At 38.0% G+C, this 27428-nt stretch overlaps 1 protein-coding gene and 1 non-coding gene across 2 annotated transcripts; both read left to right on the plus strand.

The window, feature by feature from the left end:
* Positions 1–61: 61 nt before the first annotated feature.
* LOC115424187 (myosin-2-like) lies at positions 62–27323 on the plus strand. Its single transcript, XM_030141305.1, has 38 exons — positions 62–265; positions 2005–2148; positions 3220–3376; positions 4370–4397; positions 4482–4590; positions 4670–4762; positions 5624–5687; positions 5774–5872; positions 5982–6085; positions 6163–6301; positions 7857–7975; positions 8047–8196; positions 8268–8438; positions 9406–9712; positions 11178–11254; positions 11975–12062; positions 12157–12274; positions 13341–13464; positions 13542–13678; positions 14421–14676; positions 14766–15008; positions 15840–16016; positions 16091–16236; positions 17438–17528; positions 17599–17988; positions 18147–18273; positions 18358–18476; positions 18596–18792; positions 18865–19048; positions 19746–19911; positions 19997–20121; positions 20715–21023; positions 21110–21313; positions 24412–24537; positions 24623–24793; positions 26783–26887; positions 26961–27056; positions 27141–27323. The coding sequence occupies exons 1-38, from the start codon at positions 62–64 to the stop codon at positions 27321–27323; spliced, it is 5847 nt and encodes a 1948-aa protein (XP_029997165.1).
* On the plus strand, positions 3930–4001 carry trnae-cuc (transfer RNA glutamic acid (anticodon CUC)). Its single transcript has one exon. It is a non-coding gene; the product is annotated as a tRNA-Glu (tRNA).
* Positions 27324–27428: the final 105 nt, after the last annotated feature.

Below are 27428 nucleotides of genomic sequence, written 5' to 3' on the forward strand. Positions count from 1 at the left end.
ATCATCTCCGGTGTAGAAGGACATGAATGATGAAAAGTGTGTCTCCTTTGTGAGTCAGAAAATGAGCGCAGATGGGGAGATGTCGATCTTTGGGCCGGCCGCTCAATACCTCCGTAAATCTGAGAAGGAGCGGACGGAGGCGCAGACTCGGCCCTTCGATGGAAAGACGGCGTGTTTCATCACTGACGATAAGGAGCTGTACACCAAAGCTGAGATCCAGGACAAGGTGGATGGCAAAGTGACGGTGAAGACGGCGGACGACAGAGTGGGTGGACTGGATAAGTAGGCTGAGAGTAGAGGAACGGTGAATGGACGAGGATGTTATTCAGGCTGATGTGGAAGGATTTGTACACAGCTTCAGGGAGTCATCCTGCAAAAGCTGCAATAAAGAAGCAGCAGATTTTATTAGTGTGGAGACATGGAGCCTCCCCTGAAGCTCTAAATGCTACTTAGTTTCCCTGAGACTTTCTATATGTGGAGAAAATCCTCAACTTCTTAAAGTTTCTAGAGACAGTGAATATCCATCAGTATTTGTTGGTTAGAAATGGAATGATTTAATCCATCAGTTGTCTCCTCTAACTGGTACATTCATCAGTAATTAAACAGTCTAAAAAGGGGTGTCAAACATAAGGCCCATGGGCCAAAACCAGCCCGACAAAGGGTCCACAAAGGGTCCGTGTAGGGGCATTCGATTTCCGTTTTTGAACTCTGGTGAGTCGAACTCAGACTCCAGATGCTTAAAATCTGAATATTGATCTAAAGACATCTAACAAATCTGAACTACAAATGTCTACTTTGATTTTGTTGGTCTTGTGGGAAAATAACGTTTTCTGGGTCATTAAAAAAGACCTAACTATGGCAAAATCGGAATAGCAAAGGAAAACATTTTTTTCAATTCCAATTTTCCAGTTTCCACAGCACCCACAGTCAAATAGAGTCATTTCCATTTTTTTTTTTTTTTTTTTTTTTTCGATTTTATGACAAACAACAGGATTCAGATCCTTTACCGTTTTTCGTTTACTGATTTTAAAACGAAAAACAAGACACGAATTGTTTTCTATTTTTTATTTATTAATATCAAAATGGAAATCAAATGGCCGCAATGTATATGGACCAATCAGACCCGTGGGCTGAATTTGTGACATGCAAAATTTACACTGACGATATTAACAATCAAGGATGTCAAAATCATTTTAGTTCAGGGTCCACAAATAGACCAGTATGATCTGAAGTGGGTCAGACCAGTAAAATACTACCATAATAACCTGTAAATAATGTCAATTTTTTCTCTTTGTTTTAGTGTAAAAAAATTATGCAAGAAAAAGTATGTGACAAATAACTTACAAACTTGCATTTTATAACAAATATGAACAACATGAAATGTCTTAAGAGTAGTAAGTGTAATTTTTTAACAATATTCTGCCTGTCACTAAATGTTTTGTGTATTTGTAGATCCATTCTGATCTGTAAGTTGTAATACACAGGTATAAATGATGAACTGGGGCATAATATTGTTAAAATTGCACTTATTTTTCTTGAGAAATTTCAGATTGTTCGAGTTGTTCACATTTTTGAATGATAGTTTGCAGATGTAAACATTTTCAGACAGTAATTTTACTTTTTTCATTCAAAAACATAGAGAAAAGTTTGGAGTTGACATTATTTATAGGTTATGTTTTTATTGTTGTCATATTAGGCTGAATGTGGAACCTGAACGAAAACAAGTTTGATATCCCTGGTCTGAAATTTCTGATTCAAGGTTCTTAGAAGCCAATATTTTCTAGTTTCTTCACTCTGTGATGAAAATGTCCAAATTTAGAGGATTTAAAGTGCTCTAACTGTAGGAATGAAAATGTCTGTTGCAAGTTAAAATAAAAACCACATTTTCTGCTTTTTTTGTATGAGGTTTAACTTTGTGTGCTTGCAGGATTTTCACCAAATATGCAGCCCATTCACTCATCTGAATCATTATTTTCTAATCTCTTCTGTGTTTTCATTTCCCAGACTGTGACCGTCAAGGAGGACCAAGTGTTTCCCATGAATCCCCCAAAGTTCGATAAGATCGAGGACATGGTGATGATGACGCACCTCCACGAGCCAGCGGTGCTGTTCAACCTGAAGGAGCGCTACGCCGCCTGGATGATCTACGTAAGTCACACAGATCAGACGTACAAGCTGAAAACCAGGAGGATAGAGTAGGTAAAATATGGAAAAGACAGAGGTTTGAGATCAGAAGAAAATAAATCTGAAAGTTTTATACAACTACATCTCTCAACTAATAAATGTAGATGTGAGAGGATCAATAAAATATCTAAAAACTAAAAGTGCCCTTTATAACTTCCTACAAATTAACATCATATATCATCTGGTTTTATTCAGACAATGTGAGGGACTTGTACTTTACTCGAGTATTTCCATTTTCTGCTCCTTAATACTTTAAAGTACTACACATCTCAGAGACAAAAATTGCACTTTTTACTTCACATTTAAATTCATGTTATCTGTGCAGAGTAAAAATCAATATTATGTATTATTATAGATTAATCTCCTTCACAGTATGAACAGTGATTAAAATGAGCCCCATCATCACCAGCAGCTGCAAAATTAAAGCATTAAACCAAGGAGAAGATTAGCGTTTCAATAATTATGATCCTAAAAAATAGATTAATCTAAAAAGATCACTTCTGCACTTTTACTTTTGCTATTTTAAGTATATTTTTATGATAATATTTTTATAGTTTTACTTTCATTTTAAGGCAGAATATTCTTACACTTTTACTCACTTCGATAACAGAACCGAAACTCTAGTGCAGAAAGATATTCACATTATTATTTAATGTGTTGATAAAAGACTTTATATGTGAGAGCTGCGTCCAGGGCAAATCTGGAGCTAAAAGTCAAAACATAGATCAAAATACTGATTATTAATTTTTTAATATGACTAAACTCTACTTATTCTACTTTTAGAACTTCCCCATTTCGCTAAAATGTAAAATGTAAGATTAAAGAAAAATATGAGAATGTTTTCGGTTAAAAGAAGGAATTATTATAGCCAAGAGGAATCCTTATCACTGCATGTACACAATAGTTGTACGTGTTCAGAAATGTGCTTCTGCTGTGCATCTGGTCTAGTGTTTGTCTCAGTTTAGGTGGTCTTGACCTCTACTCTCGCTCAGGGATCATCAGGTTAACACCATTGCCGCGTACATTTACATGCAGACCTACTCTGGGCTCTTCTGTGTGACTGTGAATCCCTACAAGTGGCTTCCAGTTTACAACCCTGAGGTGGTCCAGGCCTACAGAGGCAAGAAGAGGATGGAGGTCCCCCCTCACATCTTCGCCCTGTCAGACAACGCCTACCAGTTCATGCTCACCGGTATGTCATCAGCTCTACAGGATAGCATAGAGGATGGCATGGACCATGCCAGACTCATAGAAGAGCTGGACAATACTCAGGATCTTCTATGAGTGTTTAATGAAACATCTTACAGCTGTAGCCATGATACGTCCCAATATTTTTGTAAATACAGTTTATAAACATCAAATTTCTTTAAAGTTTAATGGGAGATTTTTCTTCCTAAGTGAGATGTGGAGAAAGTAGATGATTAGTTGTGGCAGAAAATTATTATTTACAGTCAGAGAACAAGAAACATTTTACAAATTTAGATGTAGAACATTTAAAATCATAGTCATGGATAAAAAAACAGAACCAATGTTGAAAGAAATTAAGTAAAAAGCATATTTGAGGCATTTTGGAAGCAACTATAACAATTTAAACCAAATTAATCAATCTAATGGTTTTATTGCAATGTAAAACTATATTATGACATTTGTCATTGTTTTGTATCCCAGATTCATTATAGAAAAGAAAACCTCAATTCAACGTGTCCCAATACTTTTGTCCATATAGTTTGTGGCAGGCATGTAGGTCCCTGGTGGTCTAGTGGTTAGGATTCGGCGCTCTCACCGCCGCGGCCCGGGTTCGATTCCCGGTCAGGGAACATGTGTTTTAGCAGTTTGAATTACATCCTGCTATAAACAGCCTTTTTACATCTGTTATGTCACTCACTTGCCACTTGCCTAATTTTTATCAATGCCACCTACTACACACTTGTTACTTATTTATGATAATTATTATTATTACCATTTATGTCATTTTTAGTCACTTTAGCGCATGTTTATATTTTTATCTTCTTAGTTTTCTTACATATCTTATATGTGTGTGTATATTTTCCTGCTACTTTAATTATACTTGCATGTAGCAGCTGCACCACAAAATAATTTCCCATGGGATTAATAAAGTATTCTGATTCTGATTAAAACCAACCCAGATTGTTTCATTGTGTAACTACCCTGTGTTTTGTCTCAGATCGTGAGAATCAGTCGATCCTCATCACGTAAGTACAACTGTTTTCACATCTCTGAAAAGACTCTGTGTAGATCAGATCAAACAAGTCAAGATGCTCTGACTTCCTGTCTAGTGGAGAATCCGGTGCAGGGAAAACTGTCAACACCAAACGTGTGATCCAGTATTTTGCAACAATTGCAATGTCTGCAGACAAGAAAAAGGACGCAAACAGTAAGATGAAGGTGAGGCATGGCAGTGTGAGAGCTGGTCTGTAGTTTTTCCGATGGGAGCAGAGCTCAGTTTGTGTTTGTTGGTGAACAGGGGACTCTGGAGGATCAGATCATCCAGGCCAACCCGCTACTGGAGGCTTTTGGAAACGCCAAGACCGTGAGGAATGACAACTCATCCCGCTTTGTGAGTCACATTTTAGTTCTGCCTCATCAACAGAAGTTTTAATTCATCCATTATTGTTAACAGTTTGTCGCTGATGTTTTATTCTGGTTTCATTCCTCTTATATTCCATATTTCTGAAAATTTTCGGTATTTATATGTGTATTTTATTTACAGCTGAAATAATAAACAATATTTTGATAATGACTAAGTGCTTGGCAATATTTAATATGATTAACACATTTTTTTTCACTTAAGTTTATATAAACAGAGATATACTTATACAAAAACCATAAAAAATAACCAGTTGTTGAATTCCTGAATAATTTTTGTTTCATGAAAATTGTGAAAAATGCCTAAAAATTGAGATAAGTTTTTCCTCTGGAGACTTTTTAGTTGAGCCAAGTTGCTAATTATGTGTTTTCAGAACTGCTTAGGTGTTTGCTTTTTTTTTTTTTTTTTTAATGTTTTTAACAAATAATGCATATTATCACCGGTACAAGAGCTGATGTTATTATAGTTGGTGTTTGTAGATATTGCAGATTCAGGGCATATATTTTTAGAGACAAAAACTATTGATGAATCATGTTTTAGCTTGCAAAAATCATTAAAGTCCATGAAAACCTATATATAATCTTTAATATTTTCCAGTCTCTTTACTCCTGTGACAGCAGATTGAATATATTTGGTTTGCCAACACTATTTTGTGATATTTTATTTCCAGAAAAAACAATGAATTGACAAAACAATCAATAGATTAATAAAGAGTGATGTGTTTAGTTGCAACACTTTATGTATTTACTGTAAACTGTGTTGAACACTGGTTTGCTCTACAAATAATCTCATTATAACTATTATTTGTTCATCTTTTTTTGTGGATTTTAGGGTAAATTTATTCGTATTCACTTTGGCACAACAGGGAAACTGGCATCTGCAGACATTGAAACATGTGAGTTTGAATAAATGTTGTAAATGTCTTCCCTTTAATGGGTTTTTGAGCAATAAACTCTTTTGTGTCTTTTTGTTCTCTGACAGATCTACTTGAGAAATCCAGAGTAACGTTTCAACTGGCTGCTGAGAGGAGCTATCACATCTTTTATCAGCTTACTTGCAACAGGAAGCCTGAGCTGATTGGTGAGTTACAGATTGCTTTTCATTTAAGTCCTCATTATTTTTCTGTTGTTTTTTCTTGCTCACTCATACACATTCAGAGATGCTTCTAAAGTGATTTGTTGGGCTGCAGATCTGCTCCTCATCACCACCAACCCCTACGACTTTGCCTTCATCAGTCAGGGGGAAATCAGCGTCAAAAGCATAAACGATGCTGACGAGTTAATGGCGACAGATGTGAGTCGACTGAAACGCTTTGGGCTCACGCTGCTCGCCAGTTGCTTCACATCTGACGTCTCTACGTTTTGATACAGGAGGCCTTTGATATTCTGGGGTTCACCGCCGAGGAGAAAGTTTCTGTCTACAAGCTGACTGGTGCTGTGATGCATTATGGGAACATGAAGTTCAAGCAGAAGCAGCGGGAGGAGCAGGCGGAGCCCGACGGCACCGAGGGTGAGGATGATCAGTCTCTTCTGTTACATCAGGGTTTTCAATCCCTATAACACCAGTAATATAACTAACTAGAGCTGCCACAATTAATATATTAGGTAACGATTAAGATAATTGACCAGTTTGATTCATTAAATTCTTTAATTCCAGCTGCATACCTGTGATCAAATGACTAATCAATTTAGCAAGTAAATAAAAGGCAGATTAAAGGCTTTATATGTAGTACTAATATTCCAAACCCCACCAGCAGGGGGCAGTTAAGTACCAGAATACACTTCGAATTACCAAAACTATCAACAAATCAACATTATGTATGCACAGACTATATCACCCACTGTATAAAGTATAAAGCTCATTCTTTACACACATCTGTATTACAGTATCATCGAGTTTTCTTCTTCAAAACTCACAGATGCTTATTTCAGTCTAAATAACAATGTGTCTTATAATCTTCACGTGCTACATCAGCTGATAGTTTACATTATAGCTCTGTTAGCTTAGCTCTGCTAGTTTAGCTGTTTTTAAGCAGCCACAGTAAAACCACAAATCACCTCCGTTTTCTGTACGGTTTGTGTTGTCAATTGCTGAACTAAAGATCTGTTTGGAATCCAACAAACAAGTTCCAGTTCACTCACAGTTTAGTCTGAACCGTGGATAAACAAATGGCAACTTACCAAAGATAAGAACATCCCATAATAACTTTATACCTTCGTAAACCTCAGTATCAAACTTCCCCGTGTAGAAGAAATGCTGCCATTTCAGCATCAAACCCCCCTCTTTTCTTTTAGAGCCAGTGCTGAAATTGATAACTTCTATGTTAATCACTTTTTTTCTTTGATTCTAAAAGTTGTTTCTTGGTGGTTCTCATTCCATCTGGTATTTTTCTGACACTTTGGTCAAAGTCCCTGTGGCTTTAGTTTTTCTCACCATGGGAGACCAGCAGAGTGACTCACTACTCCCTCTAGTGGTCACATAAATCCTTGCTGGTGGAAATAAATTCAGTTCATATCTCTACAATCCAATACATTGGCATCTTTGGCAGAACTTCACATCTTCTTATTCTAAACACTCTAATGATAATTTTTTATATTATATAATATTATAACATATTTATAATAGCTATTCATTATTGTCTATTATTACTAATACTACTTTATTATTACTACTCTGTTATTTGTTGTTTTTACTTTTCCAATGTGCAACTGAATGCTTTTTCACAACTGTTTTTTTGCAGTTTCTTTGTATAGTTATTGTATTACTATGTTCTTACAATATTTCTTATACTGCACATTTGTTGTTTTGCTGCTTTTGGAACCTCAATTTCCCGAGGGCTCTGCCAAAGGGATCAATAAAGTTAAATGAAATCTAACCTGATCTATATGATATTATGAAAACTATGGCATTTTCTTGTGGGACAACCCCAACCTCCCAGATACCATAAACTTCACTAGCCTCTGAAACCTGAAGGAAAACAATGCACGCAGATAGAAACTACTGATCCTAAAGATTTCCTGTGTTCTAGCTGTATGTTTACAGGTGTTGCCTCTATGTCTTGCAGTGGCAGATAAAGCAGCCTATCTGATGGGCCTAAACTCTGCTGATCTGCTGAAAAATCTCTGCTATCCCAGAGTGAAGGTGGGAAATGAGTACGTGACCAAAGGACAGAATGTTCAACAGGTAAGACAGATGCAGCAGAATCTGCAGTTTGATTTTCTGTCGAATCTGTCGTTAATCCTTCTCTTTTCTAGGTGTACAACTCCATCGGCGCCCTTGCAAAGTCTGTGTACGAGAAGATGTTTTTGTGGATGGTGGTTCGCATCAACCAGCAGCTGGACACCAAACAGCCCAGGCAGCACTTCATCGGAGTCCTCGACATCGCTGGCTTTGAGATCTTTGACGTAGGTTCTCAGATTGTGCCTAACATAATGATGCTCATACTTTGAATTAAACATTTTCTGTTTGTCTGAAGTTCAACAGCATGGAGCAGCTCTGCATTAACTTCACCAACGAGAAGCTGCAGCAGTTTTTCAACCACCACATGTTTGTTCTGGAGCAAGAAGAATACAAGAAGGAAGGGATCGACTGGGAGTTCATCGACTTTGGGATGGACCTGGCAGCCTGCATTGAGCTCATAGAGAAGGTACCACCCACATGTTCCACTTAATGACACAGGAAATCATCCACGCCTGTGGCCATCAGACTGTTTAACTCCACCTTATAACCACGCAATTATAAGTACACACAACAATATTTTTGCACACATATTTATCTACATTTATTTTAGTTATAATATTGATATTATTTGTCTATTGCATATTGCTGTTTTAATTGTGTTTAATAGAGTGTTTTAATGTGTATATTTGATATTTGATATCTACACTATTTGGACAAAAGTATTGGGATACGTTGAATTCAGGTGTTTCTTTTTAACAGGGGTGCGGAATACATACAATAATGGCAAATGTCATAATATAGTTATGTATTGTGATAAATATCATTGCATTGTATTAGTTAGTTTTATTTAAATTATCTTTGCTTCCAAAATGAGACAGTTTTTATTTAATTTCTCTCAGCGTTTTGTTTGGGGTTTATTTTATCCATGATTATGATTTTAAATGTTCTACATTTACATTTCTAAATTATTTTTCATGCTCTGACTGGAAATAATCATTTTCTACCACAACTAGCCATCTACTTTTTCATATCACACTTGGGAGGAAAAATTTCCCATTAAATTTCAAGGAAATATTGATGTTTTTGTCTCAAATCAGCATTAACAGGACATCTTACAAACTGTAGTCATGATGTGTCTAAATACATCTGTCCATATAGTGTATATTTAGAGCTACATATATGTGTACATTTACAGCTTACAGCAACTGTAACACGCATTAATTTCCCGTGGGATTAATTAAGTATTCTAAATCTGATTCTGACATGAATAAAAAATACCTACTTTGTTCTCCTAAACAGGAAAGGACAATGATATTTTACTCTATAGTATTATACTCTGATGTTTTACTCTACAAACTCCATATTCAAGTAAAAGATTGGTCCTAAATGTAGAATGTGGCACAGAGGCATTAATAACAACCCTTTCTCTCCAGCCGATGGGCATCTTCTCCATCCTTGAGGAGGAGTGCATGTTCCCAAAGTCCACAGATACGTCTTTCAAGAACAAACTGTACGACCAGCATCTGGGCAAGAACAACTGCTTCCTGAAGCCGAAAACAGTCAAAGGTAAACCAGAGGCTCACTTCTCCCTGATGCACTACGCCGGCAACGTGGACTACAACATCAGCGGCTGGTTGGAGAAGAACAAAGACCCCCTGAATGAGTCTGTGGTCCAGCTCTACCAGAAGTCATCAGTTAAAATTCTCTCCATGCTCTACGCCAGCTTCTCCGGATCAGACGGTATGTTCTAAACCTCCTCTATTCAACTAAGGTCTCAAGTATCTGTACATAATTTTGAGGAAAATTCTGTAATCTAGATGACAAGTGAAAATAAACAGCATGGTATACTGCAACATTTTTAGCCATTTTACTTTCATGAGCAAATGTTTTGCATCGTACCTGCCTTAGTGTGTCTCATCTGTACTGTCTGACATATCGCAATTCTACTCTTAAGTAAATTTATATACAGGGTGGGGAAGCAAAATTTACAATATTTTGAGGCAGGGATTGAAAGACAGTGTATGACCAATTAGTTTATTGAAAGTCATGAGAATTTATTTGCCACAAGAAAATTTGCATAATAGAAAATGTTTTTATTCTATGTGTCCTCCTTTCTCAATAACTGCCTTCACACGCTTCCTGAAACTTGCGCAAGTGTTCCTCAAATATTCGGGTGACAACTTCTCCCATTCTTCTTTAATAGTATCTTCCAGACTTTCTGGTAATAGTTTTGCTCATAGTCATTCTCTTCTTTCCATTATAAACAGTCTTTATGGACACTCCAACTATTTTTGAAATCTCCTTTGGTGTGACGAGTGCATTCAGCAAATCACACACTCTTTGACGTTTGCTTTCCTGATTACTCATATGGACAAAAGTTTCTGAAAAGGTATGGATAATAGTGTTAGGTATGATTATGACATCAATATATGTTTGGTTTCAAAACAATTGACGTAGTGCCTGCTGAGAAAAAACAACTAAATGTTCATTGTAAATTTTGCTTCCCCAGCCTGTATAGCCTAGAGTGTTTTTTTTTTACTTCCTACTATCATTATTTTTTAGATTGTTTGCACTATCTTTATGCATGCACATTTTTTTTCTTGCACTTTATTCTCTTGCTGCTTTTACCAGTGAATTTCCCATTGTGGGATCAATAAAATTTCATCTAATCTCATCTAATCTAATCACAAACTGGGAGAAACAACCAAAAAAAAACATGTTTCTTGTGTTTTTGGCACATTTGTTAAATTGCTACAAGGTAATTGTGAGGGTTAAAGCTACAGGAGCTGAAATGACTGAAAAAAAAAAAAACACCCAGAATTAGAAAATGTACTTCCTTCCTGTCAGTCCACACCACAAGACTAAATATAAAAATACTGAAAAGAATCAGCAGGTTGATTTTCTAATCAAAGTCAAGTCCGTTCAGAGGCCACTTTCCTGTCAGACCATCCAAATTACAATATGATGAAAAGTATTTATGGATTCATATGGATGCACCAGTGAAAAAAAGCACTAAAAACAGAGGAAATAGTCAAGTCACTCAGTTACCCACTTATCTCTCACAGATACTGAATTCACCACCATTCAACAGTTGCAATGTTTCAGGCTTTTATAAAAACAAACATTTCCTCACATGTGTCAGAAATCACTCCGACTAGTATGTCTAAAAACCTGACAGTCATATAATAAATGTATCTCAATGCAGACGCTGCTGCTGGAGGAACCAAGAAAGGAACCAAGAAGAAGGGAGCATCTTTCCAGACGGTATCAGCTTTGTTCAGGGTGAGATACAGACCAGGAACTCTTCAACATTTCTATATCCTCTACATCTATTATCTAGTAATATAAATAAAAAGCTTCTAAACCATAAGTATAATTTTAATTTGGTCATTTCAAACTGCAGGAGTATGACATATTAGGGCTAATTTAGGTGAAGGCAAGGTTATTTTGAGTGAGATAAGGGCAGCAATAGTTCAAGAAAAAAACTTTACATTTTCAAGATTTAAATTAATTTATGAAAAAAAGGATCTGGATATTTTCTGAGAGTATAGTGATACATTTATGAGACAAACGGGCATTTGATGTTCCATGTAATTAAAAGTCATCCAACCAAATAAAACTGAGAAATTTAATATAGAAAATATAAATGTGATTGATTTGCATTTATTGCAGGTTTTTTTCTGTAAGTTCAGGACTTTTATCACACTAAATTTCAGATTTTTTTTTTTTTTTTTTACCAGATTTATGACTTTTACATTCTCAGAGAATATTCACAATGTTTTCTTATACATTTGTGAGTTCTTTCTTGTAAATTACTTCTCAGAGACTTTTTTCTTGTAAATTTATGGCATGACATGTTTTTATTGCCTCCCTTCTCACACTCTTTAGCCAAATTGGTCCTAATATGATGGCCAATGAGCACATTTTTCCAGAATACAAGTCAATACAGGTTATAAACAGAGACATAATGATGATGTTGAATACTTCCTGATTCTATTTCAGGAGAATCTGGGGAAGCTCATGACCAACCTGAGAACAACTCATCCTCACTTTGTTCGCTGTTTGATTCCAAATGAGACAAAAACACCAGGTTGGTCTGAATATTCCACTCATTATAAGTCAGAAATCACCAATAACCTGGGAAATCTAACAGATAAACTTAACTATCCTCCTCTTTTACATAGGTGTGATGGAAAACTCCCTGGTCATCCATCAGCTGCGATGTAACGGTGTGTTGGAGGGAATCCGCATCTGTAGGAAAGGATTTCCCAGCAGAATAATCTATGGAGACTTCAAACAAAGGCAATGGAAGCTTTCTGACTAAACACTTGTCTCAAACTCAGATCTGTTATTAACCTGTTCCTCCCCTTATAGCAGGGGTGTCAAACACATGGCCCCTGGGCCAAAACTGGTCCACTAAAGGTCCTGCGGGATAAATTTAGTAAGATTACACTGAAAATATTAACAACCAAGGATATTAACAACCAAGGATGTCGTTTTATTTCAGGAGCCACATACAGACCACTTGCGATCTCAAGCAAAATAATGGCATAATAACCTACAAATAATGACAACTAGAAATTTTCTTCTTGGTTTAATGAAAATAAAAATTACATTATGAAAATATATACATTTACTGTCTTTTAACAATAAAATGTTAATGACCTGAACAAATTTTACCAATATTCTTTCTGCCTTTTACTAAATGTTTTGGATATTTGCAGATCCACTGTGATCTGTAAGTTGTGTTAATAACAAGCTGAAACTTAATATTGTAGAAATTGTTCTTGTTTTAGCTCCAATTTCCAACAATATTATTCCTGTTACCAAATGTTTGTGTAACACTGTGTGTAATGCACATGTATAAATGATAAGTTGAGGCATAATATTGTTAAAATTGCACTTAAACTTTCAGTTTAAATTTCAGTTTTTTCAGGTTATTCACAGCTTCATCATGAAAGAATAGCTGGCTTTCATATTTTCATAATTTAATGTTTTTTTGCACTAAAACAATTGGAAAAGTTGTAGAGGGGTTGTCATTATTTATCAGCTATTATGCTATCACTAGTGTGTTGACCCGTGGTTAATACCGATATCTAGGGACTGAAGTTAGTAAATGCGTCATTCCTGTTTTTAACTTCATTTTCCATCATGCAGCATGGTACTGCGCTTCCGGTCAACCGAGCAACATCATTGTAAGGCTACTGTATTCCAAAATGACTAATATCTCCCAAAATATTGGTCCCATCAACTTGCTGAGATATTCAATGATGCTCTGAGACCTTCCAGTATTATGATATAGATTGCACTGGTCCGGCCCACTTCAGATCAACTGAACTAAAATGACTTTGACACCCCTGCCTTATAGATACCGGATTCTTAATGCCAGCGCCGTTCCAGAAGGACAGTTCATGGACAACAAAAAGGCTGCAGAGAAGCTGCTGGGCTCCATCGATGTGGATCACACCCAGTACAAGTTTGGACACACTAAGGTCAGTGTTTCTTCGGTCACTCTGCTGTTTTACTGGTGACCCTGAGTTACACTGTCTGATCATTCCCTGTCCTTCAGGTGTTTTTTAAAGCCGGTCTATTGGGGGCTTTGGAGGAAATGAGAGACGAGCGTTTAGCCCAGGTCGTCACGTCCACTCAGGCTCTGTGTCGCGCCTACCTCGTCCGCCTCGAGTACCAGAAGATGGTGGCCAGAAAGTAAATAGAATGATGTGACAGATAACACCACACTGAGCAACTTGACATGACAACACAAGTCTAAAGCATCTGATGGGTTTCATCACCACTGGGGACATAAGTTGAATTTTCCCAGGTTTCACAAGGGCAAGTCAGGACCTGATATTTAACTAAAGCTTTTACAGAGTGTCTGCAGATTCTTAAAAAGTCTTAAATTTGTCATAAATTAAGGCCTTAATTATCCTTAACTTTGAAAATTAATCCATAAATCTGACCCTCACCACTCACAAACACCCTGTGTTATTCTGTTATCATACTGTATGTTTAAAAGTCAACCAATACAAGACCTTTAACCTTAATAATAATAGCTTGGAGAAAGGAAAAGACACTCATTTATCAGCTGATAACACCCCAAAAAAAGCCTATGTTTGAATTGGGGGAATAAGGATCAGTAAATTAGAAACAGACTCAAGTTACAATGTGACAAATCATTATATGACTTTTTCTCCAAATCATGCAGCTCTGATGAACAAAACAACCACAGGATATAATGTCATGAATTTCAAGGCTCAACTTTTACAGCACAATATGGTCTCACCATGATCATAACATCTGCAGAGAAGAGTATTTAGTGTTATTTTTAACTCCCTCCAAACCTAGTGTAGACAACCGGAACATGTCAGTGTCATTGCCCGGTGCAGAAGAAAGCCAGCCCTATAGCTCCAACCTGCAGCATAACCTGACCTGAGTTTTATTTCAACAGGGAGGCGATCTACACCATCCAGTATAACTTCCGTTCCTTCATGAATGTGAAACACTGGCCGTGGATGAAGCTGTACTTTAAGCTCAAGCCTCTCCTAAAGAGCGCCGAAGCTGAAAAGGAAATGGCTCAGATGAAGGTGGATTTTACAAAGTTGAAGGAAGATCTGGCCAAATCTGAAAACCGGCGCAGGGAGCTTGAAGAGAAAATGGTCTCTGTTGTCCAAGAGAAGAATGATCTTCTGCTTCAAGTCCAGGCTGTAAGTGATACCAAATACAAAAATGCAATCCTATAGTGGACTGTAACGGAGGTTTGGGTTTTTAGCTGTGACATTTGTCCTGGTCTCAGGAAGCAGACAATCTCCTGGACGCCGAAGAAAGATGTGAAGGACTCATCAAAAGTAAGATCCAGCTGGAGGCCAAGCTGAAGGAGGTGACGGAACGACTGGAGGATGAGGAGGAGGTGAACGCCGAGCTGACCGCCAAGAAGAGGAAACTGGAAGACGAGTGCTCAGAGCTAAAGAGGGACATTGATGATCTGGAGCTCACCTTGGCCAAAGTGGAGAAGGAGAAACACGCCGTGGAGAACAAGGTAACATGACGGACCTCATGATGTTGGTCAGTGATGAGAATCAACACAACAGACTGGTTTTGTCCCTTAAGCATGAAATCCTCCTGCTTCAGTAACTCAAAAGACTGTGATAAGAGTCAACACTGAAAAGAGAAAAAAAAAAAAAAAAATTCACAGGGAGCTACTGGTATTAGACAAACCAGAGGTGTTCATGGAGAGGGTACGAACAATAGGAAAAAGAGAATTATCCAGGCACTCACTCTTTTTCCAACTAAGTGAGTGCCTGGATGTTTGTCTTTTTCCGACTGAAAAGAGAAAGTTCAGTTCAAGAAAATAAGACCAATGTCCCTGTATCTCACTGGTGGTACTTTCACTGGAGGAGAACTCCACTAATTCAATCAAACTCCATATATGACTTCCTATCAATGATCAATAGTAACTCTATTGATATATCTAACTAGTTACATGTTTTAAACCATCAAAATATGAACCATTATTAGTAAAAGCATATTTGTAACATTTCCAAAATTTGGAAAAAAATTCCAAAATCTAAATTTCTCCAAACTACGAACAAACTTTGTAGACATTGTCCCAAGGATGCAAATATAAAATTTGAAATGAATCTGACCAGTTTTTTCATCGAAGATGATGTTTGAAGAAATTGCTAGCAAAGACAACACTGGACACAGGTCCTTCACAGTAGCTCATGGCCTCATTCATGATGTATTCTTGTGTTATTTATTCCAAATAGCCTCAGATTAATCAAAACAAGGGAATTAATTTTTTTTTTTTGAAATTTGGGAACAAATTAACTGAAATGAGGGTATTTTTCTACATGTTCTGATATTTTAGGTGAAAAACCTGATTGAAGAAATCATGAGTCAAGATGAGAACATCACCAAACTGTCCAAAGAGAAGAGGGCACTGCAGGACGCCCATCAGCAGGTGTTAGATGACCTTCAGTCCGAGGAGGAGAAGATCAATGCCCTGACCAAAGCCAAGACCAAACTGGAGCAGCACGTGGACGAGGTGAGTGTGTGGACAAGAGAGGGCAGCTGTCCGATAACGTCAATGCTAACATACATGACGGGATGTGATTTCAGCTGGAAGGTTCACTGGAGCAAGAGAAGAAGATCCGCATGGACCTGGAGAGAGCCAAGAGGAAGCTGGAGGGGGATCTGAAACTGGCTCAAGAGTCCATCATGGACCTGGAAAACGAGAAGCAGCAGCTGGATGAAAAACTAAAAAAGTGAGTTCGAAATTTCAGAAAAAAGGAATCACCAGACAAACCATATCAATGCTTAAAGGTAGACTTAAAGTCTGGTGGGTCTTATTGTTTTACTAAACAGACTACGACAATAATTAAAATGTGAGCTTCTCATATATATACTGTTGTTCTCTGATGAAAATAAAGAGAATCAAAAAGTGATGTAAAAGACACAACAAGAGGAAATAAAAGGTAAAGATGCAACAAAACAAGAAAGTTTTGTGATTTTAGATCTTTATGGTCAGAACGTGACAACACTTACAAAGAAGTGGATTAAGAAGATTAAGATTAAGAACATTCAGAAAAATACACAATAATGAAAGGTTTGTTCAGTGTTAAGTATTTTAGCTGAGAATGAAAAGAAAATAAATCCTGAAGCCAAACGAAAAATATAAATTACAATAACACTGATAAACGGAAAAACACAAATGTACTATTTCATTCAGTTCATTTATAATAGGGGTGTCAAACATGCGGCCCATGGGCCAAAACCAGCCCACCAAAGGGTCCAATCCGGAATTTGTGAAATGCAAAAATTAAACTAAAGATGACACTGAAGATATTAGATACTTTTAGTTCAGAGGTCATATATATCGCTATTGTGGTCTCAAGTGGGTCAGACCAGTAAAATACTAACATAATAACCTATAAGTAACAATTCCAAAGTTTTCTCTTTGTCTTGCTGTAAAAAAATAACATTAGATGAAAATGTTTACATTTCCAAACTGTCCTTTCACACAAAATGTGAATAACCTGAACAAATATGAACAACCTGAAATGTCTTAACAGAAGCAAGTGCAATTATAACAATATTCTGCCTTTTTTAAAGGATAGTTTGTAGATGTAAACATTTTCATAATGTAATTATACTTTTTTCACTGTTATTATTTTACTGGTCTGACCCACTTGTGATTATATTGGTCTCTATGTGAGAACTAAAATTAGTTTGACATCCCTGATTTATAACATTCAGTTATCCATGAATGAATGGCGTGTATCATGCTTATTCTTCAAAATCAAAGTGTGGGAAATTGTCTCAGTATGTGGGACATGAAGCATGAAAAAGTACAAAATTTGCCACTTAAGTAAGGACCTGTACCATAGTCAGGTAATTGTTATTATTAGTTATTCTACTGCTGTCTTTTTGTAGTGTGTAGCTTTAATATTTGACCTGATTTGACAGGAAAGACTTCGAGTTGTCACAGTTTCAGACTAAGGTTGAAGACGAGCAGGCACTGGGTGTACAGCTGCAGAAGAAGATTAAAGAACTTCAGGTAAACGATCGGTTCTGGTTTATGATGACTCCATAAAGCTACACCGCTTCAGGAGGTTTCTGACCCGCAGGCCCGGATCGAGGAGCTGGAAGAGGAGATCGAGTCCGAACGCTCGTCTCGGGCCAAAGTAGAGAAGCAGAGGTGTGATGTGTCGCGGGAGCTGGAGGAGATCAGTGAGCGTCTGGAGGAGGCCGGAGGAGCCACTGCTGCTCAGATCGAGATGAACAAGAAGAGAGAGGCTGAGTTTCTCAAACTACGAAGGGAGCTGGAGGAGAGTTCACTGCAACACGAGGCCACATCCGCCACTTTACGCAAGAAACATGCCGACAGCGTGGCTGAACTGGGAGAGCAGCTGGACAACCTCCAAAGAGTCCGACAGAAGCTGGAGAAGGAGAAGAGTGAGATGAGGCTAGAGATGGACGACTTAGCCAGCAACATGGACAGCATGGCCAAGTCCAAGGTCTGACATTCAGCTTCAACTTTGTCCACACATATTTCAGATTCAGTTTATTTTCTGCTTCATAAAGCTTCATATTTATTTTTATCGATGGTGATGAAAATGTTTTTATGCCCAGTTTTGTCCATTTTTCTAAATGAAACTTGTGATATGTTTGTCAGATTAATCTGGAGAAAATGTGCCGCTCACTTGAAGATCAACTGAATGAGGCCAAAACCAAAGAAGAAGAGAACCACAGATTAATAAATGACCTTTCAAGCCAGAAAGCTCGGCTACAGACTGAAAATGGTGAGATATTAGATCATATCTGAGGCAGAAGTCCTGTCCTGCCACACATGAGGAGGTCCTGATTGTTTTCCACTTATCACACAGCTGAAATGTCTCGGCAGCTGGAGGAGAAAGAGTCTTTAATGTCACAGCTCAGTCGTGGAAAACAGGCCTTTATTCAGCAGGTCGAGGAGCTGAAGAGGCTTCATGATGAGGAAGTGAAGGTGAGACCGACAAGAAATACTGATGATGTCTGGTGTCACATAGATTTACTTCCTCCTTAGTTTGAGAGATTAATTTAGTGTTATAAGTGTCTGATCATTTCTGATGGTTTTCTGTCCAGGCTAAAAACGCCCTGGCACACAGTTTGCAGTCCTCCCGTCATGACTGTGAGCTGTTACGAGAACAGTATGAGGAGGAGCAGGAGGCTAAAGCCGAACTCCACCGCTGCCTGTCCAAAGCCAACAGCGAGGTGGCTCAGTGGAGAACCAAATATGAGACGGACGCCATCCAACGCACAGAGGAGCTGGAAGAGGCAAAGTATGAAGAACCTCCACATGAGTTCAGAGCAGACTGACCTCTCGTCAGAAGTTAACGCACCTTTTCCCCCAGGAAGAAGCTGGCACTGCGTCTGCAGGAGGCAGAAGAAGCCGTGGAGGCAGTGAACTCCAAGTGTTCGTCTCTGGAGAAGACTAAGCAGCGGCTGCAGGGAGAAGTGGAAGATCTGATGATGGATGTGGAGAGGTCCAACTCTGCTGCAGCTGCACTCGACAAGAAACAACGGAACTTTGACAAGGTTTTTATGTTTATATTAAAATGTGGGATATGTTGGAAGCTACAAAAATTAGGACCAATGGCCCTATAGCTCACCGGTATGTTCAACCAAGAAACAATAACAAGTTGAATTTGTGAGGTTGTCAGGTTCTGTCTGTATGTTAGAGTCCTGTGGTCTGGATGCAGGAGATCAATCTCAACTGACAACAACAGAAGTGGGTGGTACTTTCACCAGAGGATAAACCAACTAATTCAGTGAAACTTCCAATATGATTTCCTATCAGTGATCAATAATAACTATATTGGTATCTCTATCCTTTTCCATGTTATAAACCATCAAAATAACTAATGGCAAATTTTTAATATTTCAAAACTCACAATTTCTGGAAACTGTTAAACTTTGTAGACATTGTCCCAAGGAAGCCACATATAATCACAATAGTTCATGGCCAGTGAACTAAAAACTAAGATAGTGATGCAATTATACTGTAAGGTTCCAAATCATTGATTTAAATGAACTAATCTTTGGGTTTGAGGCTATTTTTTGTTCCAAGCCATCAGTTTATGTCCCCAAGAGTTAACACAAGATGATCCTCATGTACTTCATGTTCATCTTAGTACAGTTGATAAGTAAAATAAAACCTGCTCCTTTCCAGCAGATCTAAAACTACAGACTGAACATCTCTTCTGATACTAATATGAAGCGTTTCTGCCTGCAGATTCTGGCTGAGTGGAAACAGAAACATGAGGAGGGTCAAACCGAGCTGGAATTGGCTCTAAAGGAGGTCCGTTCTCTAGGCACTGAGAACTTCAAGATGAAGAACAGCTTTGAGGAGTGTCTGGAACAACTGGAGACCTTCAAACGGGAAAATAAAAACCTGCAGCGTATGTTTTGGCTCTTCTTCTGTGTAACGCTGCGCAGAACTAAAGCCTTGAATCCAGTTTTGAATCCAGTTTAATTTTGTTCCAGAGGAAATAATGGATCTGACTGAACAAGTTGGAGAAGCAGGGAAAACCATCCATGAGCTGGAGAAATCAAAGAAACAGACTGACCAGGAGAAGTTTGAGGCTCAGACAGCTCTGGAGGAGGCAGAGGTAATGATACAATTTTTAAAGGTTTGCTCCAGCTAAAAGACTTAAATTCTTTGTGCAAGAAGTATATGGTCCAGAAAGCCAGAAGCATCATAAGCCAAACCATGTCCTTAAACACAGATTTACTTTAACGCCGTCAGGGCCAAATTATTATGTGCCTCAGAGGAGAAGGAACAGATATACAACCTTGTTTATTCCCTCTGCCATCAGACTGTTAAATGAATCAGGTGTAGTTGTCAGTTTTTCAATAACCTATATGTGTATGTTGACTTACTTACCTGTGTGTGTGTGGTTTTTTTGGTGATGTTGTGTGTAATTGCACATGTATATGCCTGAAGGGCCGCAGGTGTGTTGGCAAATGGTCGAATATGTTGATTGCTTGTATTGTATTTATGTTTCACTTCTCTATCTATCTATCTATCTATCTATCTATCTATCTATCTATCTATCTATCTATCTATCTATCTATCTATCTATCTATCTATCTATCTATCTATCTATCTATCTATCTATCTATCTATCTATCTATAATAAAACAACCACACTGCTGACAAACTCTTTCCCGTGTGCTTATTTTCTCATCTCTAAATTTAAAGGCTTCTCTGGAACATGAAGAATCCAAGATCCTGAGGGTCCACCTGGAGCTGAACCAGGTTAAGTCTGAAGTGGACAAGAAGATTGCGGAGAAGGATGAAGAGATCGAGCAGCTGAAGAGAAACAGCCAACGCATCATCGACACCATGCAGAGCAATCTGGACGCTGAGGTCCACAGCCGGAACGACGCTCTGAGGGTGAAGAAGAAGATGGAGGGAGACCTGAATGAGATGGAGGTCCAGCTGAGCCACGCCAACCGCCAGGCAGCCGAGACCCAGAAGCAGCTGAGGAACATTCAGGTCCAGCTGAAGGTGGGTCACGTGTAGGAGGAGTGAGTCAACAACCGGCTGTGGTCACCTGATTAACGTTAAGAGACGCTTTTTATTTGACTGCGCAGGAGGTTCAGATTCACCTGGACGATGTGCTGAGAAACAACGAAGACATGAAGGAGCAGGTGGCCATGTCTGAGCGCAGGAGTAATCTGATGCAGGCGGAGATGGAGGAGGTCCGAGGCGCTCTGGAGCAGACGGAGAGGAGCCGCAAGCTGGCCGAGCAGGAGCTGCTGGACTCCAACGAGAGAGTCCAACTGCTTCATTCACAGGTTCACATTTTACAGACATTTTTCCTGAAAATGTCTCACAAATATAAACACAGCAAATTCCTCTCATAGTCAGAATGAGAAACCAGAGTTACTACAAACCTGCATGTGAACCACACCACTACATGTTTTGTTTTGTAACTTCACATACTTAATAAAAAGAGTTTTTTCTTGAAAATATTACCGTATGATCTCAGAATTCATAGAGTTTTCTCATAAATTTGAGAACAAATGCTATTAAAAACACAAAAAACAATGCTATCACCTCTAATCCTTGACCATTGATCTGGAGTTGGTCGCCAAGGCCCTATAGTGGCAGTTCCTAATGTACTGATGCTAATGGTAAATGCTAAAGGAGTGCGTTGCTGTGTGTATTCGGATGGGTACAATGAAGACTGAACATCCCTAAAGGGCATAATAAAGTGAATTAAACTTAACCTTTAACCTTTAATCCAAGGAGTTCAGTCCACCGTCGTTCAGTCAGAGCCTGACAAACCTCATTTACTTTCTGATGGTGACCTGAAGCATTTGTACCATCCTGTTCAGAATGGCCAGACCACCATTAGGAAATAGATTTTACATCATAAAACCACCGCCTCCTAGAGTTAATTTGCCATTTGTTTTAATAGGAAATCTTTTTTTTTTTTTACTCATAAAAACCCAGAGCTACTTTTGTGGCAGTTCCCAAATGATTTTTTCCTCTCTATTTAACCTTTCTGAAGTGATTTATTTTCACCACAATATATCACTAACTGAACATAAACCAAGTGTGTCCATCCACTCTCACTGATCCAACTCCAGGGGTTTTACTGGTGAATCAATGTTGTAGAAGATGACAGTGTTTCCACGTTCACTATGGAGCCTCTGAACATCCAAATGGGTCATATCTGCTGACCATGAAAAGGTGGCAAACTGCATTTTACACCAATTATTTACATGTATTGATAGAATTAGTGGATCAACAGGTATGAAACATGTTAGATCAGTAGATGCCAGTGGCTGTTTGGGTCTTTAAGGGTTAAACACTACAGTGCTACTGAGTGCATTTGCTAAGTTAAAAAGGCTTTGGGAAAGTATTAAGACTATTTGACAGCAAGAAAGGGAAGAGAAAAAAAAATCAAAATCTAACGCCCATTAAATGATATCTAGGTTGGTCTTTGTCATGTTGTAAAACTCCAACTACCCTTTCAGAGTCTCATGTGGTTCTGTATTAGTATCTGGTGATTCTCTGTTGTCCTGATGTCCCTGAACTGCTCCTATCCTACATGATCACCCCCACCTCAGCCTGTTTACATTTTTTCAGAACCAGACTGGATGGGTGGATTTATAGTCAGAGCAACAGTCATGTCTTGTCCTTATGCTGAAATGTAATGAGTTTCTGTTGACTAATTGGATATTCACTGTAATGGACAGTTGACAAGTTGAACAGGATCATAAGGAGCCTAATGAACCTAATGAACATAATGAATGAAGTGTCCAGTGAGTTTATTGCTCTATGAACCTGTTCACCTCTGCTGGGATTACTCAGTTACTGGCTGTTAAACACCATTTCATACTTTGCTGAAGGAACATGTAAGAGAATATTTTAAAACTTGCCAAAAGTTCTAATCGGAGACTGAGGATTTTTTTTTTTTTTCCAAAATTAACCTTTTTAGTAACAACCTCCGCAGGGAAATCATACAGGGAGGTTCTCGCAAATGAACTGAAACTAAAAATACTATAACTCCACAAAATATCTGGTTGGATTCACATTTTAACTATCTAATTATCAGGGTTCACTTCAGTCAGTATGGATAGGTGGAATGCTCTTCATGCTCGCATTAAAACTGTACTGAAAAACCAAGAGTGGCTATTTTTATCAGGGGAAAACAGCTGTTACTGTATTTAAAAACTTCAGTTACCTGCATTAAACATGTCTGAAGGTAATGGCTGAGCTCACAGTTGATATGAAATATTATAAATATAGTCATACAATATGGACAAAAATATTGGGACAAATTGAATTCAGGTGTTTCTTATCTAACAGGGGTCTGGGATACAAAACAATAATGAAAAATGTCATAATATAGTTTTATATTGGGATAAATTGCATTGGTTAGTTTGGTGTTAACTGTTATATTTGCTTCCAAAATGCCTCAGAGATGCCTCAGATTTTTACTTAATTTCCCTCAACATTGTTTTTGTTGTTTTTTCATACATGACTATGATTTTAAATGTTCTACCTCTAAATTTTTAAAATATTTTTCATGCTCTGACTGTAAATGATAATTTTCTACCACAACTAACCATCTAATTTCTTCACATCTCATTTAGAAAGACAAATCTCCCATTAAACTTTAAGGAAATATTGATTTTTATAAACTACATGGACAAAAATATTGGGACACATCATGGCTACAGCTGTAGGATGTCCTGTTCATGCTGATTTGAGATATAACTAGAAGCACTCGGAGAGCGCAGACCTCCGCCAAGGCTGATCAGTGGCCCCCCCTGTGGCCCCCCCCCACGCCAAGGAGGTTATGTTTTTGCCAGGGTTTGTTTGTTTGTTTGTCTGTCTGTCTGTTTGTCTGTCCGTTAGTGTGCAACATAACTCAAAAAGTTATGGACAGATTTTGATGAAATTTTCAGGGTTTGTTGGAAATGGGCCCCCCCACCCCTGATCACCACCAAAATTTAATCATTTCTTCCTTATCCCATTTCCAACAAACCCTGAAAATTTCATCAAAATCTGTCCATAACTTTTTGAGTTATGTTGCACACTAACGGACAGACAAACAAACAGACAGACAAACAAACAAACAAACCCTGGCAAAAACCTAACCTCCTTGGCGGAGGTAAAAATCAACATTTAAAACCATAGTCATGGATTTAAAAAAAATTAATGTTGCGTAAAAACCATCTCTGAGGTGTTTTGGAAGCAAAGACAACAATTTAAATCAAACTAACCAATGCACTGATATTTATCAAAATATAAAAGTATATCATGACATTTGTCATTATTGTTTTGTATCCCAGACCCCTGTTAGAAAAGAAACATCTGAATTCAACCTGTCCCAATACTTTTGTCCACATAGTGTATACAACATGACCTTTTCTTCCAGAACACCAGTCTGCTCAACAGCAGGAAGAAGCTGGAGGCTGATTTGTCTCAGATTCAGGGTGAGATGGACGACAGCATGCAAGCAGCGAGGAACGCTGAAGAGAAAGCCAAGAAGGCCATCACAGATGTAAGTGTGTGCGATGGAACAATTTAACCCCTTTTCACCACACCAAAACATCTACACATCTACTGCCATTTATTTTTCTCTCGAGGCTGCGATGATGGCTGAGGAGCTGAAGAAGGAGCAAGACACCAGCGCTCACCTGGAGAGGATGAAGAAGAATCTGGAGGCCACGGTGAAGGACCTGCAGCAGCGGCTCGACGAGGCTGAGAGTGTGGCCATGAAGGGCGGCAAGAAGCAACTGCAGAAACTGGAAGCCAGGGTAAAGTTGAACCGCTGCACTGACAAATATCCACTGGACTCTTTTCAGCTTCTGTGGAATGTAGAAGAAAGTGAACCTTAGCTGACTGTGGGTGGAAAGTGTCTGGGGATAAAGTGATTCAAGGGAAGGAACTAATGCAAAGTCACCATCATGCATATAAACACATTCTGTTAAATGGGGACTTTTTCATCTGAGGGATTTTAATGTGAAGTTTGGTGCAAATACATGATTTATTCAGGTCTTTACAGCTCAATAATTCCTTTATTATAACCCTTAAGGTGTAGTTATGAGTAACAACAAAACAATCAATATGTCACAGCAAAATATGAACATATACCCAAGTATCTATAAGAATATTTTCATCATTTTGACTATTCAGAAGTGTTAAATATCATTAGAAAAAGAGGTATCCCGTGTCCATTAAATAATCTACAAATTTTAATGATAAAAAACTACTGTCTGAAATCTGTTTAACATATTTCATCTCTTCCTTGAGCTTACTTTTTTATTTCTTAAGAGAGCAGTGATTTCCTGTTAATCACTAAAAACATATAATTCCACTGGTCTTGACTGTATTTTCTCTTGGTTTTACACTCTGGATTTTATTTACAGACCAAAACTATTTGAACATTGCTCACTCCAATTTATTTAACGTCAATACTATGATTATACATAGCTAAATTTCTTGTTACCGATGGTCTTTATAAATTTACTCGCTTTTTTCCCAGAGGCAGCTCTACATATCATCCTCACACGTCCAGACTGTCCAGAAAGGCACTAGTTCAGGTTGATAAACAGATATTTACCACCCCACCAGCTGCTCAACCTCCATATCTTTATAACAATATATTGAGGGATGTATTAATGCAGTGCTACTTTAGTTACAGATTGATGGGACAGAAAATGGTGAAAAAATTGGTGTAAAAAAAAAATAAATGCACATCTACCTAACTTTAAATCACTTAAAGATGGTGTTTTTTCAGTGTAATTGAAGGAAAATGGCGGAAAATGAAAATCATATTAAAAAAAAAAAAAAATCATATGCATTTTTTTTTGAGTGCATCTGGTCTGGTCTTTATCCATTCCTGTCTACTCTAGTATGTATGAGGTGTCTCGAACAGGGGTATCAAACATACAGAAACAAAACTGGTCCGCTAAAGGGTCCAATCTGGCCCACTGAATGAATTTGTGAAATGCAAAAATGACACTAAAGATTTTAACAATCTAGGATGTCAAAATCATTTAAGTTCAGAGGCCACATACAGACCAATATAATCTAAAGTGTATCAGAGCAGTAAAGTACTATCATAATAACCTATAAATAATGACAACTCCAAATTTTTCTGTTTTAGTGTAAAAAAAAAGTGAAATTACATTATGATGTTTACATTTACAAACTATTCTTTAACAAAAAATGTGAATAACCTGAACAAATATGAACAACCTGAAATGTCTCAAGAGAAAAAGTGTAATTTCAACAATATTCTACCTGTTACTAAATGTCTTGTGTATGTGTAACTTCATTGTGATCTGTTAGTTGCACATATTGTTAAAATTGCACTTATTTTTCTTCGGATTTCAGGTTCATGTTGTTCACATTTTTTAAACAATAGTTTGTAGAACGTTCTCATAATGTAATTTTCCTTTTATTTCACTCTAAAACATGGAGAAAGGTTTGGAGCTGCCATTATTTATAGGTTATGACGTTATTATTTTACTGGTCTGATCCACTTGAGATCAAATCGGGTTCTATGTGGCCCCTGGGGTTAAACAAGTTTGAGATCCCTGCTGTAGAGGGTTAAAACATATAGTCGGAGACCTTAGGTGTAGCATTTTACCAATAAATGTGCAGACTTTTATGATTCAACTTATCCTATTGCCTAAATGTCGATCACTTTCATAAATGTTGATCACTAAACTAAATTAGGGAGAGCCACAGTTTCATCTAATACTAATATAGTGAAGAACCTTTTGCTTCTTCTCATACAGGTTCGAGAGCTGGAGAATGAGCTTGAAACAGAACAAAGACATGGTTCGGACATAGTGAAGAGTGTCCGCAAACTGGAACGTAAGATTAAGGAGCTCACATATCAGGTAAAGTCAAATGGTATTACAAACATGCGTCGTGTTGCAGTTTCCATTAGTTGAATAATGTGTTTCCAATCAGTCGGATGAGGATAAGAAGAACATGACGCGGCTGCAAGAGCTGGTGGACAAACTGCAGCTGAAGGTCAAAGCGTACAAGAGGCAGGCGGAGGAAGCGGTAAGTAGCATGTTCTCCTGTCAGATCTCAGACCTGAAGCGTCGTTTGGCAGGAGATAAGTGTTTCTCGATGTGTCGTCGGCAGGAGGAGCAGGCCAACACTCATCTGGCTAAACTCAGGAAGGTGCAGCATGAGCTGGAGGAGGCTGAGGAGCGAGCTGACATCGCCGAGTCTCAGATCAACAAGATGAAGGTGAAGAGCCGTGACCTGGGAAAGGTGAGTCGGTCCCATTCTCCTCCTGTGTCTCAATCTGGATTAATACGATAACCTGCTTTTTTTCTCTTTCAGGCAAAAGAGAACGGAGAATAGACACAAACATCTGCCGGGAAGACGATAAATCTGCTGTGTCTGTAGTGTGAAATAGTCTGGAAT

The sequence above is a fragment of the Sphaeramia orbicularis genome, chromosome 8, assembly GCF_902148855.1.
Source record: "Sphaeramia orbicularis chromosome 8, fSphaOr1.1, whole genome shotgun sequence".
NCBI classification, from domain to species: Eukaryota; Metazoa; Chordata; class Actinopteri; order Kurtiformes; family Apogonidae; genus Sphaeramia; species Sphaeramia orbicularis.